Raw genomic sequence first — 16,027 nt, forward strand, 5'->3', positions numbered from 1 at the left:
AACCCTACAGCTCGATCACTCTGGGCTCCCTCAGTTCAACTTTTGGCAAATACCTTGGGAGGCAAGTGGAGAATGTGGAGGCCAAAATAAGCAGCGAACGTGAACTGATTGGGGTACAAATAAAGAAGTGGGGGTTACGTGGTAGCCCCGCGATGCAATCGGGCCTCCCCTTAGTAAAAGGTATAAAAGGAAGCCCATTGCAACGGGTGCAGGTACGCAGACATATGCATTTGAACTCTTCTTCTCCACTCACTACAAGAAAATTAGTCCTTCATGACACACATAAATGTCCTTATTACATATTTATGGTGACACTAACGTTTTGGTGGCATCTACCAAAAATGTCCTATAAAGTGATGTCGTCTTAGACCCTCCTCAATTTCTTGACATTATATAATGTCGTTATACAATATCAATGCTAACATGAAAAGTGTCCTAATTTAAAGATATAACGACACTCTAAAATGTCAAGAAAAGTCTTTTTTAAGGACATTTATATATGTTGTGTTATCATCATAATAATGACAACGCTAAATGTCACATAAACTCATTTATTATGATATTTATATTTTTTATAAGGACAATAAAAAGTGTCAGTAAAGATAATTTATAAAATCATTTTAAATGCCACCTTAACTAATCTATTATAACAGTAGCAAATGTCATTATAATAATTTATAAATATATTTAAAATGATCATTAATATTTATATAGAATATATAACATGAATTCAATATTTAAACATCATCACAATCCATCCACCATTTAGAATAGAAAAAATTATAAAATACAATTTAAAGTACAAATAGATAATCTAAATTCATCCAACAAATATTTGAGTCAAAGTTACAAATGCAAACTAACGACAAGTTCTTTACATCCAAACTAACAACACACTACACTAAAAATAATAAGTTTTAGAACAAAGTCTTATAAAATAAAAACTAACTAGGCATACCATCTTCAACCGTCATATTGCTTCACAAAAATCCAAGTACCTATCACCTACAAATACAATGAATAAATTTGTATTAGTGAAATAAAACAATGAAGACAAAAAGTTAATAGAAAAAATGATAAAGATTAAATATCATACCAAACGAGAAAATGTAAAGTAGCATTCCATATTCACCTAATAGTAATCTTCGTTTACTGTTAACTGCAAATGCATTTCATATTTATTTAAAATTATAATTACATGATAAATATAAAAAATTAATAATATTTCAATAAGTAAAAAATATACCAGATGATAAAGGCCAAGATATCATTCCTCCAAGTGTATCCTCAAACTTCTGTAAAAGATCATAAGGTCTAATTAAACTCTCTTCTAGTTCTAAGACAACTTGTATTCTTATTTCACACCAAATTGGTCCTAGTGCGTGTCTCCCTACTATAGTATTTGGATCCATGCTATGGAGCACTCCTTTTGCCACAATTTTCGTTGAATCAAATAAACTTTTGATCAAAACAGAACATCCAATCTAAAAAAGGAAAATAGAGTTAAAATTTTGAAGAGTTTGAAGATGTGTGAAACGCATAATAAAAATGAAATTAAATAAACGTTACTCGTAAAGATGGATGATGAGGAACATACATTTGTGGATTACTACTTGGTGATGTGTGTTGATTACTATTATAATTTGAAAAATGACTCTGGTTTGATTGATCAGAAATTTTAGCTTCTAGCATTGCAATATGTTGGCCTTGCTTTTTAATTTGCTCATCCATTTTTTGTAATTTTGTCTGTTGTTCCATCACTAGTCAATTGCATGTGCCACGACTAGAAACTTCTCCCCATAAATTAGATGGACTAATACCATCACCAAGCATACGTACTCGACCAGGTCTATCTAGTCCCATGATTTGAGCAAATATATCATTCTGATTCACTAGGTCATTAAAATCTTCAGGAAGTTGATTTGTTAATTCATTCTTTGCAGCCTTTATCAAAACATAACATGTTGATACTTATTAAATATATAATGATAATTAAAATAATTCATTTTTGCTACAACATAGTTGAAGAGTATAAAATAACTTACCAATCTTTCTACTACAATATTACTTGAAGGGCTTCCATTGGCATGAGTAAAGCAAGCTTTGAATAATTCAACTCGTGATGGAGGGTGTCCCTTTTCCTTTTCCTGCAAATATTCAAGTTCATCCCATTCTAATAAGCATGTTTTCCACCTTCAGTTACTTCAATAAAACTAATCAAGAGAAGCTAATAAAGCTAATCAACATAAGCATGTTTTCCAAAGAGAATCAAACTTGAATAAAAAGTTACAAATTAAAGTAATTGGTGCTATTTGAGGCTTATAAGATCCATTGAGTTTGGGTAACTTGTTTATTATTTAGTTTACTCCTTTGTATCATGTTTGAATGTGGCTTGAATAAACTACTGCTTCTACTGTATGTGTTTCTCATGCATGACCTCACATGAGAAATAGATTTTTCAACAGCCTTTCTCAGTGTTTGTAATTTTAAGATATAGGTGTACACTGATTACTGGGCCTTTATCAGTGTTTCCAAAGAGTAACTTAAGGCTGCAGAGTATGTTTTCCATTATCTGCCTCTTATTAAAAACCTGCATCAGTTCCTTTGGTTGGTGACAACAATAAACTCTACTCAATCAATAAAATTCAAAATTTTCTTGAGGTTAATGTGCAAAAGGCAAACTCTACCATTTAGAAAGTTTGGTGATACTAAAACTCGTATAGAATTATAATATGAATAAGAAGAATTACCAATTTGTGTTGCACTTGAGCAAAAGATGTCCTTCCAGTGGTTTGATGCATTATCTTATGCTTTTTGGCAGCTTTATTTTTTTCACACATTTCCTAATATATTGAAATACACACATGTTACTCAAAGTAAAAAACTACATACGATTAGAATCAAATTATATTCTATGTAAAAAAATATTGTCTACCTTTTGATTTTTCTTTGTTCCAAAATGTAATTAGTCCCATATACTGTTCGGCATGAGCTCTTTCATCTCTCTATTCTAAAAGGACTTGAATTGGTAATTCAGGATTATAATACTTCTTTTTAAGTTCTGACTTCCAGTTTCTCCATTTTTTTGCTATTGAACATAGTGTCCAATTTTCTGTCCCCGGAGGAAGATCATACTTTTCCAACCAAAAATATTTAGATAAATTATCATTGCATAAATTAAAAGTCTTGAACACTAAAATAATGCAAAAGTGTTTTAATTACCTTTATAACATTTAACATGTCTTTCTTTTTTTCTGTTGGCATTTTATGCCAATTTTCCACATCAATTGGACAATACTTACCATTTCTTGCCAAAGATCCCAAGAAATCAGTAGATTTATTTATTTTTGTTCCTATAGGACGCCCCATATCATTACATGTAATCTCAATGCGTGGTAATGTGCTAGGTCGACACCAAATTTCTTTCATAAACGTAGGACCTCTTTTTTTTCTATTTCTATTATGAAGTACATCATCACTATCTGTGCACATATAAAAAAGATATTTATGACAGAATATAAATAATAAAATAAATTATTATAATTTTCATATTTGTTACCTTCATTAGATTTTTCGTTCATATCATCATTTTGGTCTAGAACTAAAGAATTATTTTCAACATGTGGGATATGATCTTGTACATCAACATAGAATTGATTTGAAACTGTATCTCTTTGGTTATTCAAGGTACCTTGCATATTTTCACCATATATAAAAGTATTGATTCAAGTAAAAAAAAATGCAAATAAGAATTTTATATGCATAATTTTAAATAATACCTTGTTCAATTGAATGTCGATCTGTGTGATTTGTACACATAGCTGATGGTTGCATATCAATCTCAGTTTGAAGTTTAAAGCGAGATTTCCTTTTAGTTCGATGCTTAAGAGTCATTCCTACTACAAATAACAATTAGTTACAAATTATAGATAAAACAGAATCATAAACCTTCTAATATCAAATATAAATGTAGGACCTCTTTTTTTCCCTATTAGTATTCCGAAGTACATCATCACTATCTGTGCACATATAAAAAAGATATTTAAGACAGAATATAAAAAATAAAATAAATTATTAGAATTGTCATATATGTTACCTTCATTAGATTTTTTTCGTTCGTATCTTCATTTTGGTCTGGAACTACAGAATTATTTTCAACATATGGGATATAATCTTGTATATCAATATGGAATTGATTTGAAGTTGTATCTCTTTGGTTATTCAAGGTACCTTGCATATTTTCACCATATATAAAAGTATTGATTCAAGTAAAAAAATGCAAATAAAAATTTTATATGCATAATTTTAGATAATACTTTGTTCAATTGAATGCTAATTTGTGTGATTTGTACACATAGCTGATGGTTGCATATCAATCTCAGTTTGAAGTTTAAAGCGAGATTTCCTTTTAGTTCGACGCTTAGGAGTCATTCCTACTACAAATAACAGTTAGTTACAAATTATAGATAATACAGAATCATAAACCTTCTAATATCAAATATAAATGTAGGACCTCTTTTTTTCCCTATTAGTATTACAAAGTACATCATCACTATCTGTGCACAAAAGTTAAACATGAAAAAAGAAGTGCATAACACCATATATCATTCAATCATCATATAAAAATCCATATTATACTATTGTTACAATGATAATGAAATAAACATAAATGCATGAACCAGATAAATTTTCATCACAAATCGGTATCAATTTCCACTCCTGCAACATCATCACGAATCCAAACCACTTCTTCATGTTCATTGTAGTCTTCAGAATTACGAAAATTACTTTAAAGATATGTATCAACATCTGTCATAGGCTACATTTTATGCTTTGCTCATGCATCAGTGGTGATAATGACATGTCAATCACAATCAATTGGATCTTCCACATAAAATACTTGCATAGCCTGAGATGCTAAAATATAAGGTTCATTACGATGCCTAACATTTTTAAAATTTGCTAACACAAAACCATCCTCATCCAATTTTAGCCGTTTGCCTTTGGAGATCCACTCACACTCAAATAACACAACTTTTCGACCTCCTCCATAGTTTAACTCAATCACATTTTGTAAAATCCCATAGTAATCAAATTCACTTAATACTGGATTATGATCTCTTATACTTGAATAACTTGAAGTAGTTGCCCGATCAGTTATACCACAATTTTGAGTTTTTCTCTTACGTTCCACTTCATTTATATGAAACCTAAATCCATTTGAAATAATTTTTTCATATCGTATGCCAATGGCATCCAGGCCTCTGGCAATTAATCTCAAATCATTTGACACTGGATCATCTGCTGGAAGATTTGTATCTTCAATCTATCATACAATAAGTACTTAATCAATCATATTTGAAAATAATTATAACATATAGTTTTAATAACTATTACAACACAACTTGCATGACTGGCAAACCATGAGGAAAATGTTTCACTATGTAAATGCTTAATTTGGTGTGGTGGAATATGAGAATGACTTTGATTCAGAATTCTTTGATGTTCACTACAATAAAAAAATAATAAATTTATTGATAAAGATTCTTAAATAGTTATATATTTAAACAAATGATTTATATAATAAAAACATACTCTATATAAGATTGGACGTGATGACAATTGAATAATACATATTGATGTACCTTCTTTAATATCTCAATATCAAACTTAGTTGCAATGGCCTTTCCAAGTGCATAACCTGAGTAGTTGAACACATCTAATGCAAATGTAGAGTCAATATTTATATCATCATTTCTTGATGATTGATTAAATTTTGTCTCTACATAATCTGCTAAATATAAAGAGTAGAATATCAAACATTCCTCAGCTAAATACCCTTCAGCAATAGATCATTCTGGTCTACTTCTATTTCGAACATAAGACTTTAATGTTCTCAAGTACCTTGTGTCAAAACACAAAATTTGTATTATTTACCTAACAAACTATTTTTTAAAAAATATCAATAATATTTGTATAATACCTTTCAATTGGATACATCCAACGATAGTGAACTGGCCTAGTAAGTTGTACTTCAGTTGCCAAATGAATAGTTAGATGAACCATTATGTCAAAAAATGATGGAAGAAAAATATTTTCCAATTCACATAGGATCACTGCAATATCTCTCTTTAAACGAACCAAATCTGTATGAGAAATTATTTTACAACATAACTCTTGAAAATATCTGCTTAATCTAATCAAAGGAATCCGAACAGATTTAGATAAAGTTTTGCGTAGTGCTACTAGCAATACTTGTTGCATCAAGATGTGATTGTCATGACTTTTTAGACCACTTAATTTAGCCGGTTTCATTTGAACACATCGTGATATATTGGATGCATAGTCATCTGGAACTTTGATTTTTTTTAAGACTTTGCAAAATATATCCTTCTCTTTTTTCTCCATTGAAAAAGATGCGGGACGTAAATAAACTTTATTTGATCCTTTCTTAATAGGATGAAGTGATGATCTTATCACATTTCTTGCAAATCAAGTCGTGATTTGAGATTATCTTTCGATTTTTCTTCTATATTCAGCAATGCCCCACAAATAGATTCACATACATTCTTTTCAATATGCATAAGGTCAAGATTGTGACGTATTACGTTATCTTTCCAATATGGTAAATCAAAAAATATACTCATTTTTTCCAAATGAATGGCAGAGCTGAATTATCATTAACTGTTTTTCCAAAAGTAAATTTTAAAATTTTCAACTCATTTATCACCATGTCTCCTGATAGGATAGGTGGTGGTCTTCCATACTCTTCTGTGCCATCAAAAAATTGAGCATTTTTTCAAAATACATGATCACTATTTAAAAACCTCCGATGACCCATATAACAATATTTTCCACCATGTTTTAACCATTGTGAATGTGTAAATTGATGACAAATTGGGCATGCAAGTTTTCAAAATCTGGATAAGTTTGCATATCCAGGGAAATCACTTATTGTGCATAGTAATGCAGCATACAATTGAAAATTCTGTTTAGTTGATGCATTATATGTTTGAACTCCTATCTCCCATAAATCCTTCAAATATGCAATAAGAGGTTGCAAGTAGATGTCGATGTTATTCCCTAGAGAGGATAGGTCAGGTATCAATAGTGACAACATAAAGTATGGTTGCTTCATACACATCCATGGTGGAAGATTATATGACATTAAAATAACTGGTCATGTACTATGTGTCACAGTCATATTTTTGAATGGATTAAATCCATCTTATGCTAAACCAAGCCTTATGTTCCTAGGATCCTTTGCAAATTCTGGGTGCTTATGGTCAAATATATGTTTGCCAAGATGGAGATCAGCCGGATGTCGCATGTAACCATCCTTTGTACGGGATTCAGAATGTCATCTCATATGAGATGTTGTTTTGGATGACATGAACAAATGTTGTCATCTAGGCTTTATTGGAAAATACCATAAAACCTTACGTGCAATTTTTCTCTTCTCACCAGTAGGGTCATTTTTAGATATTTCTCATCTAAGCTCACTACATAGTTTGCATTGAATTCTGTATTTATCCAACCTCCAAAACAAAGTACAATCATTAGGACAAGCATCAAACTTTTCGTAACCAAGTCCTAATTGCTTCATCAATTTTTCTGCTTCGTAGTACGACTTAGGTAAATCATCCATTGCATTTGGAAATGCTTCTCTCAATAAATTTAAAAGCATATAAAAAATCTTGTTGGTCATTTTCCCTAGACACTTCAAGTGAAGCAAATGGATAATAAATGCAAGTTTTGAGAATTTCTTACAACCTGGATATAATTCTTTTTGTGAATCATCAATTAATTTATAGAATTTCTCTGCCTCTCTAGTTGGAATCTCCTTATCATTTTCAAATGCTGATGTGCTGATAATACTATCATTATGCTCTGGAATCCCAAATGCCTCGTAAATTAATCCTTGCATATCATCTGCATCCTTTCGAGATTGGACAAAATCAGAGTTTGTAGATGCACTATATGCTATTTCTCCATGAGCTACCCAGTGAATATATCCTTTGATAAATCCATCAACCGTCAAATGATCATAAGCAACCTCTCTTGAAACAAATATACCAATCTTACACTGCACACAAGGGCATAAAATCATTCCATTTATGTTAGCATTAGAAAATGCAAATTGTAAGAAACACTCAACTCCATTTCTATACTCCTCAGTTTGTCTCGGTAAAACCATCCAACTCTTATCCATAACGATTCTAAAAAAAAAATATTCAAATAAGTTTAACATTATATATAAATTGAAATAATTTTATCATGATAGAGGTAATGCAAGTGAAATGCATGTCTAGATAGTATATATAATCTTTATTTCAAAATGTGCTCTGGAAATATTTTATAAAGCAAAGTATATTATTAGGGAATAGTATATCCTGTGATGCTCAATAGAAAGGTGAAGTAAAATTGAGGAACCATAAATTTTAAAAAATATATTACATTTCCTAATATAATTACCACGACCAAATGAATCAAAATTAAAACATATTAAGCCAACTTGATCACTGATATTACTCAAGCACATTATTAAAGTGATATTTTGCTATTTAATGGTATAAGCAAAACAAAAAAAAAATAATATATAGAAAACCTAAAACTCTATCAAAGAATTCTTATCCTAATTGTTAGAAAGAGAGGGAGAAACAAGAGAGAATTAGTAATAAATCAATTAATGATTTCATCAAATGATCCATATAATTTGTCCTTGATATTCATTATGCTCAATAGCCAAGAACAAGAGAACAGAATAATGATCTAAATATAGCAAACAGATTCAAACAAAAAACACAAATTTAACTTCCGATTGGGTAACAAAGATATCCGAAACACAATAAAAGAAATTATTGTCATAGACTCAGAAAGATACCATTCATAGAGATAGTAGGCAAAAGGTCAAAACCAACACAAATCAGTGCATTAAAGAAAAACAAAATACAACTAAATCAAGATGTTTATATGCACGAATGTAGGTTAGTTGGAACCAAATTTAGAAGATAATAACATTATGGTGGTACATTTAGAATTCTCCTAAAACAAATGAAAAATAGGAGACCAAGTCATTGAACATGTTTACCAGAACAGGAGAATGCACAAAGGAAGTAGTAAGAAACATAATCCATCCTAAAGTAGTGCACTTCATCTACCACCGAGGGACTAACAGGTTAGTCTTTCACTTTGTTCTTTCTATGTCAATTGTTTAATGGTATGCAATTCATTCTTGCGTCTTTTGACTAAAAATAAGTATTAGCTATGCAAGTGGTGGTTGAAGACCATAATCATATAAGAATCATTGACCACCGTGCAAATCGTAGTCTTTTTTTGTTGCTTGGTCAAAAGTGAGAACTGAAAGATTCAAATCTTTACTCTACTTACACATAAATGTAACATTAAGCAAAACAAAATAAAAAAAAATCTGCAAAACCTAGAAACAACTGAGGATTAGCACATATACACAAACCTAAGAAGATGAAGGGTAGATTCGGCGCATTCCTGGAAAATGCAGTAGACGTTTGTGTGAGCGGCGTCTTGCGGCGTGAGAAAGAAATCCGACTGCCTGCAAAAACTAGAAACCTTGTGCGTCGTGACCGAGAGGTGTAGCATAGGGAAAAGAGGAAATCTAAGGACAATGAGGTGGTGTGCGAAAAGCAAAACCTAGCCGTGTGCGGTGTGAGGAAGAAGTTCGACGCAAGAGAAAGAGGTCTGTGCGATTGGCGACTTACGGCGTGCGATGTAGGGAAAAGAGGAGATCGATTGAAGGAGAGCTCGATCGACTTGATCTGGCCATGTGCACGTAACAGAAGCTTTGTGTGAAAAGAAACCTAGCGGCATGGGAGAAAAGTTCGGCACAGGAAAACAATGGAGAAAGTATACGATAGAGAAAAGATCGGCACAGGGTTTTAATTAATATACGTTAACACAACATATACTTATAAATTAAACTAATTATTCCTATATCAATAATGACATTTATTTAAATGTCATAAGAAAGGGTCTAATTTGTTATTTAAAAAAAATTTTTTGGGGTTTTTGATAATATGATACTTATAAATAAATATCGTTAAGATAATGTTACAATAGGCTAATTTTCTTGTAGTGACTATTTTCTCTTCCACTAGCTCCTATGCTAACTTGAGTGTCAGAGTAGTCACACCGAGTCTAACCTTGGTGCTCATTCTAACCTCTTGCTAAAGTGTTGAAGGGATTTCAAGAGCTCTCTTCGTCATCGGAATAGTAGGACTTCTTTCTACCGTAGTTGCTCTTCAAAAAATAAAATAAAAAAATAAATAATTTAGAAAAAGTCTCAAAAAGTCATTTTGCTTGAGTTAACGAGTTTTTTCTGGAATTAGAAATTTCTGCTTAAATGAATTAGAAATTTTATCAGTTTTTTTACTTAAGTCATTTCGGTTTAAATTACTAAAAAAATCTTCAAAAGTTTTTTAAAATTTCACTGAGAATTTTTTTAAGACTGTTTCTGTGAAATTTTTTTGCAAAACTTAAACTTGTGTTACTTATGTTTTATTGATGCATTACTTAGAAATTTAACAACAAGTCTTTTACTTAGAAATTCTGTTAAATTGAAATCAGTTTCAAAATTTTCTAAGTTTTAAACCCTTAGATTTCTTCTTACAAACCCCAATTTTTTATGTGATCAAAGGGGGTGAAAAAAAGTATAAGTCTAGGGGGAGGTAGACAATTTAAATTTTCTATCTTTTTGCACTTAAATGTAAATTTTTATTACTATTAATTTATGTTGGTTTCCCTAGCATAACTTGGGTTGCTCACATCAAAAAAGGGGAGATTATTGGAACCCCAAGGTTGTTTTGGTGTGATCAACAAGTTAAGTTAGGTCATGTGTATTTAACCTTATGTCTAAGTGTGCAGGAGCTTAGGAGCACAGGTACTCGAGCGGAAGACGCAGCTAGCGAGAAGGACGACACGCGGTGCGTCCGAGGGACAAGGCGTTGCGGAATAGTACACCGGCGGACAAGAAGGAAGCGCGCGGTGGTTCCGAGGGACGAAAGCCAGAGCGTAAGATTGCTCGGGGAGCAAGAGACGCAGCTAGCGAGAAGGTCGACGACTGAGGGACGAAGACTGCGGATGAGTACGCTGGCGGACGAGAAGGAAACATGCGGCGATTCCGAGGGAAGAGAAGCCGGAGGGAAGCACACTCGAGAAGACCGAAAGTTGGGTTCGGGTGAGCCCTTTTCCGGATGGCAGAGATCACCCATGTGAGCGGATCCGGAGTTGAAGACCCGGACCAAGGTGAACCGAACCAGAGCAGTGGTCCTGGATGAAAAAGTCAACACAGGTTGACTTTACTGGTCCAGGGCGCCCGGAACCCCTCCGGGTGCCCGGACCAGCATGTTTGACCAGAACGCATCTAAGGCATTCTGAACGTTGGGGATAAAGTTTTATCCCCCCAGGGTGCCCGGAACCCTTCCAGGCGCCCCGACCAAGGATATAAATATAGCCTTGGTCCATAAGCTTTTCAACAATCACGAGCATTTCATTTCCAAAGACTTGTACGCTTTAGTTGTAGTTAAGTTTCTGTTTCTGCACTTCAACGTTGTAAGAGGCTTCTCCGCCTACAGGAGTTTTAATGCTTAATCTTACTTGGATTAACAACCACATCGGTTGTAACCAAGTAAATCCTTGTGCCTCGTTCTTTATGTTTTTATTTACTGCTTTGCTTACTTTAATTTACAACTGTTAGCTTAAAGAGTTCGAGAAGGGTAGTTTCTTTTTATTTTACAGGCTATCCAACAAACCCCTCCTAGCCGACCCTAACGGTCCTACAGTTAGATCCTACTTTATTATTTGATCCCTGTGTCTAAGTGTGCAGGAACTTAGGAGCGCAGGAAGTCGAGCGAAAAACACAGCTAGTGAGAAGGACAACACGGGAAGGGAGCCGACGGACTTGGTGTGTCCGAAGGATGAGAGAGCTGCAGAAGAGTACACCGGTGGACGAGAAGAACGTGCGCAGCGTTCGAGGGACGAGAAGACGGGTCGGAAGCTTGCTCGAGAAGAAGGCCAAAAATTGAGTTCGGATGAACCCTATTTCGATTGGTCATACTGATGCTAATGAGCATACATCATGCCAAATTTTGACACCTCTGGCATGCTACAATACACATCACATGAAATCAAATAGTGGTTTGTCAATTTTTTTATAACTCGTATTTGCAAAATATAGTATCAAAACTATAACATTACAAATGGGATAGGAAGTATAACATTGAATATTATTTCAAAACTTGGTCCTAATCATTTCTCTTTAATATTGGTTAAGTATTTTATAGTAATCATTGGTGATTGGTGACGTCTAGATTGGAATGGCTTTTTCATGATGTGAACAATCTCATATCATCTCCATAGTTTAGTTTTGATCATGATTCAAGCAATGCCTACTTTTTGATGGATCAACCAAGATGGGGCAGGATAACTCTATTGAGTGTTAGAGATGACATAGGGAAAACCAATATTTATCTCCTTGCTTTGAACAATTATATACTACTTAAATGTTTATTTATCAATTAAAATTATATAGTTAACAGAATATGTGTAGTTGAACATATAAATAACTTATAAATATGCAAAGATACAACTTCCAACGTATATATAACATGCAGAAAAGCTAAAATTTTATTATTCAATTGAAAATTAGTTCTAGTCAAGTTTAGGTCTTTAACAACAGTGCTGGTACTTCTAAAGGTATAGTATAACAATTACTCATACAAGCAAACTGCTGATAAAAGCAGAAAATCAAAGTTGACCTAAAAAGAGTATGCAAGTTTCTTCCAATTGGACATGAAATTTACGATGACATACTGTCATAAATTAGAACAGGAGCACCTACTATATTCAATAAAAATTGCTGAATCTATTATGCCAATAAAAGCAACTACTTAACCTTGCAAATTATAACATAGAAGAGAAGGATACATCTTTTAGCTGTGATAAGAAAGCAAGAGAAGAAGAAACATAAAATTAGATGTAGGGTACTAAAATGCAGATATTTTTAGCCAAGCCTTTATTGCTTCTAATCCAGATTAACAATTGAATACTTCAATAAAGAATTTGATAGCTTAGGCTAGATTGCTTGTGTATAAATCTTTGATTTAACAGGAACATGTGGTCACTACTATTGATTTGATGTGTGCACAAAATTAATTATCATCCAAAATAAATAACTATAATTTCTTCTCTCCTGCACAATTAAAAATAAACAAAGATGTGTAATATGAAGCAAAAAAAAAAGAACCTCAGTGGCTTTTGAGACAACTGTAGCAGCAGGCTCAACACCCTGACTTGTCATCCCACCAGACACTAGACCTGTAAACACTTGGATTCAACAACTCAAGACAAGTAAAAAGAACAAGCAAAAGAAAATGTAATAATTCTCACTTCAGATTGGACCTTTCAAGGCCAAAAAGTTTTAAAAAGCCAACTCTATATTAACCAGAACAAACCTAAACCAAAAATATATAGAACGCGCATGCATATCAAAAAAATATAGAATATATAGAATATCATCCCAAAACCTAATTTTTTTTAAGAATATATAGAACTTGCAAATTACCAGCACTATTTGTTTCACAATTGATATTTTTTAAAAAATACATTATCAAAAAAAAAGCATAAATCAACAACGCGCATGCATATAGCCAAACCTCAAGTAAATACAATTTAGTCGATAACTAAGAATAACTATATTTTGGACTTTTTATTTTATTTGTAAACCAAATAGTCTACCATTAATAATTAAATAAAGTTTAATAAATTTACTTCAATCTAGTTAACACGTTAAAGTAGAAGGGGAGCCTTAACGCAACAATAAAATTGACCTTAAGGTCATGGGTTCGAGTTGCGAAAACAATCTCTTGCAAAATGTAAAGTAAGGTTGTATATAATAGACCCAATGTGATTATGGATCTTTTGTACATCCTTTACAGATACGATATTTTTCAGAGTGGCCTCTAGTAGTTGAGATATAAGGGCTATTATTGCATGACTAGGATTAAACAATTCATATTCTTACTATTATTGATTATCAACAAAACTTAATTGTACTTTATCATGCACAATTAGTCATCCTCATAGCTCTTGGACAGTTTCTTGATGAGGCACCTATTCTAAGAGAAGGCAATGGTCGGAAGTGGCCAAGGGAACCCCTAGCTTTACCTCATGAAATGCTGAATGTACATCCCTTTACCTTTGCGATAAACAGCCTTCAAATTAGTCATGATTTTCCATGCTACGTTCAGATTCCTTACTTTATCTCATAGACAAACGAACAAAGTCTTGGCAGATAATAAAAATTTCTTTTGTAACCAAAACAAGAAGGAACTAAAAAATATTTGTTTGAGTTGTAAATTAAATGAAGAAGCAGAGAGATCAAGAAGAGACATCGAGTCTCGGTTCGAAGCAGAAGCCGAAGCAGAGGTCGCGAAAGACTGAGGCTCCTTGTTTGAAGCAGAAGAGCGACCTCTCAGTGTAGGGGTGGCTCACCCATTTCCACACCTTCTTCTTCATGTCGAAGGTCAGTAGCTCCGGACACATTGGGGAGTGCATAAAGAGTAAGTCCCCGGCGCCGCAGGAGTTTAAATAATATCCACCTAACTTCTTGTACATGGAGATCGGCATTTGAGCCACCTCCCGCCATTTCTTATCCTCAAGTTCTAAAATCACCGCTCCCTCGTGCGGCCAGTCCCAGTTGAGCAATGCGACCATGACCAATTTGTTCGACAGGTTGATCAATCCAGCACAGGCACAAGGGAATGGCATAGGAATCAGAGGGTGAATGCTAGAGGGCGGCTTGATGAGGTCGAACGCCATTAAGTTGGGGGTCAGAAACGGATGGTAGACGAATTGGTAGAGCACGCCGTCGCATATGACGGCCTTGTGTTTGAATTTCCAGAGGTCGAGGTCTTGGGCGTAGTGAGTGGCCCACGATTTCGTCGTCGATTGGTAGATGTGGACCGATAAGTGCCATTGCAATTGCTGGGTGCGGCTGCACTTGGCGACGACCACGGTGTAGCCGCGCGTGCTGCGGTCGAACGACAAGGCCATCGTTCTGAAGGAGTCAGAGCAGCCGGGGACTTGAAGCAGCTTCCAGTCTCTCTTGATGGGACTGCCGACCAATAAGTGGTTCCTGTCACTGTGGTTCATTAAGCAGACCAGGCCGCAGGAGGAGGACACGCACTGGATGTCTGAGTGGAGGAAGTCGTCGAAGTTGGACCACCGGAGGAAGCAAGGGTCGTATACGCGGCCCGAAAAGTCGCCGGCGTCGTTAAAGAAGCGCCTGAAGAACAACGGCTTCTGTGGCGCCATCATCGGCCACGACAACGGGGGGCTGGAGTGAACCACCTCGTACCACCGTTTGCACACGATGCCCAATTTGATGACGTTGGCGGTGGGCAAAAAGGAGAGCACCTTCTGCAGAAGCTCGTCCGGTAGAATGGCGTCCCACGACACCAATGCTCCCTTGTCTTCTTCTTCCTCCTCCTCCTCCTCCTCCTCGCCGTCACTATGTCTAGGGATCGTCCTGATCCAATAGGAGTGAACCACCTCGTACCACCGTTTGCACACGATGATGCCCAATTTGATGATGTTGGCGGTGGGCAAAAAGGAAAGCACCTTCTGCAGGAGTTCGTCCGGTAGAATGGCGTCCCACTTCAACAATGTTCCCTTCTCTTCTTCTCCCTTCTCCTCCTCGCCGCGAGACATCGTCCTGATCTCTACCACAATCACTTCAAAACCCTAAACCTCAAAACCTAACAATCTCTTCTTTTCCCTTTAAATAACATCGTCCTGATCTCTACCTGAGGCTTCGTTTAAGAAATTTAGATATGCTAGGTCTTTATTTAGATTAATTTATAAGGTTAGGACTTAGGACTGATTCTCTTTTTATAAAATTTAATAAATAAAAAAAGTTAATATATAATTAATATAGGAAAACAGAAAAGATCAATATAAGATATTTTTTAATACCTCAATTATTATTTTTCCC

At 34.3% G+C, this 16,027-nt stretch overlaps 1 protein-coding gene across 1 annotated transcript; it reads right to left on the reverse strand.

The window, feature by feature from the left end:
* Window positions 1-14,412: 14,412 nt before the first annotated feature.
* On the reverse strand, window positions 14,413-15,744 carry LOC121979385 (F-box/kelch-repeat protein At3g61590-like). Its single transcript, XM_042531380.1, has one exon. It carries the CDS (start codon window positions 15,742-15,744, stop codon window positions 14,413-14,415), a length of 1,332 nt encoding a protein of 443 aa, XP_042387314.1.
* Window positions 15,745-16,027: the final 283 nt, after the last annotated feature.

Source organism: Zingiber officinale, chromosome 5A (assembly GCF_018446385.1).
Source record: "Zingiber officinale cultivar Zhangliang chromosome 5A, Zo_v1.1, whole genome shotgun sequence".
NCBI lineage: Eukaryota > Viridiplantae > Streptophyta > Magnoliopsida > Zingiberales > Zingiberaceae > Zingiber > Zingiber officinale.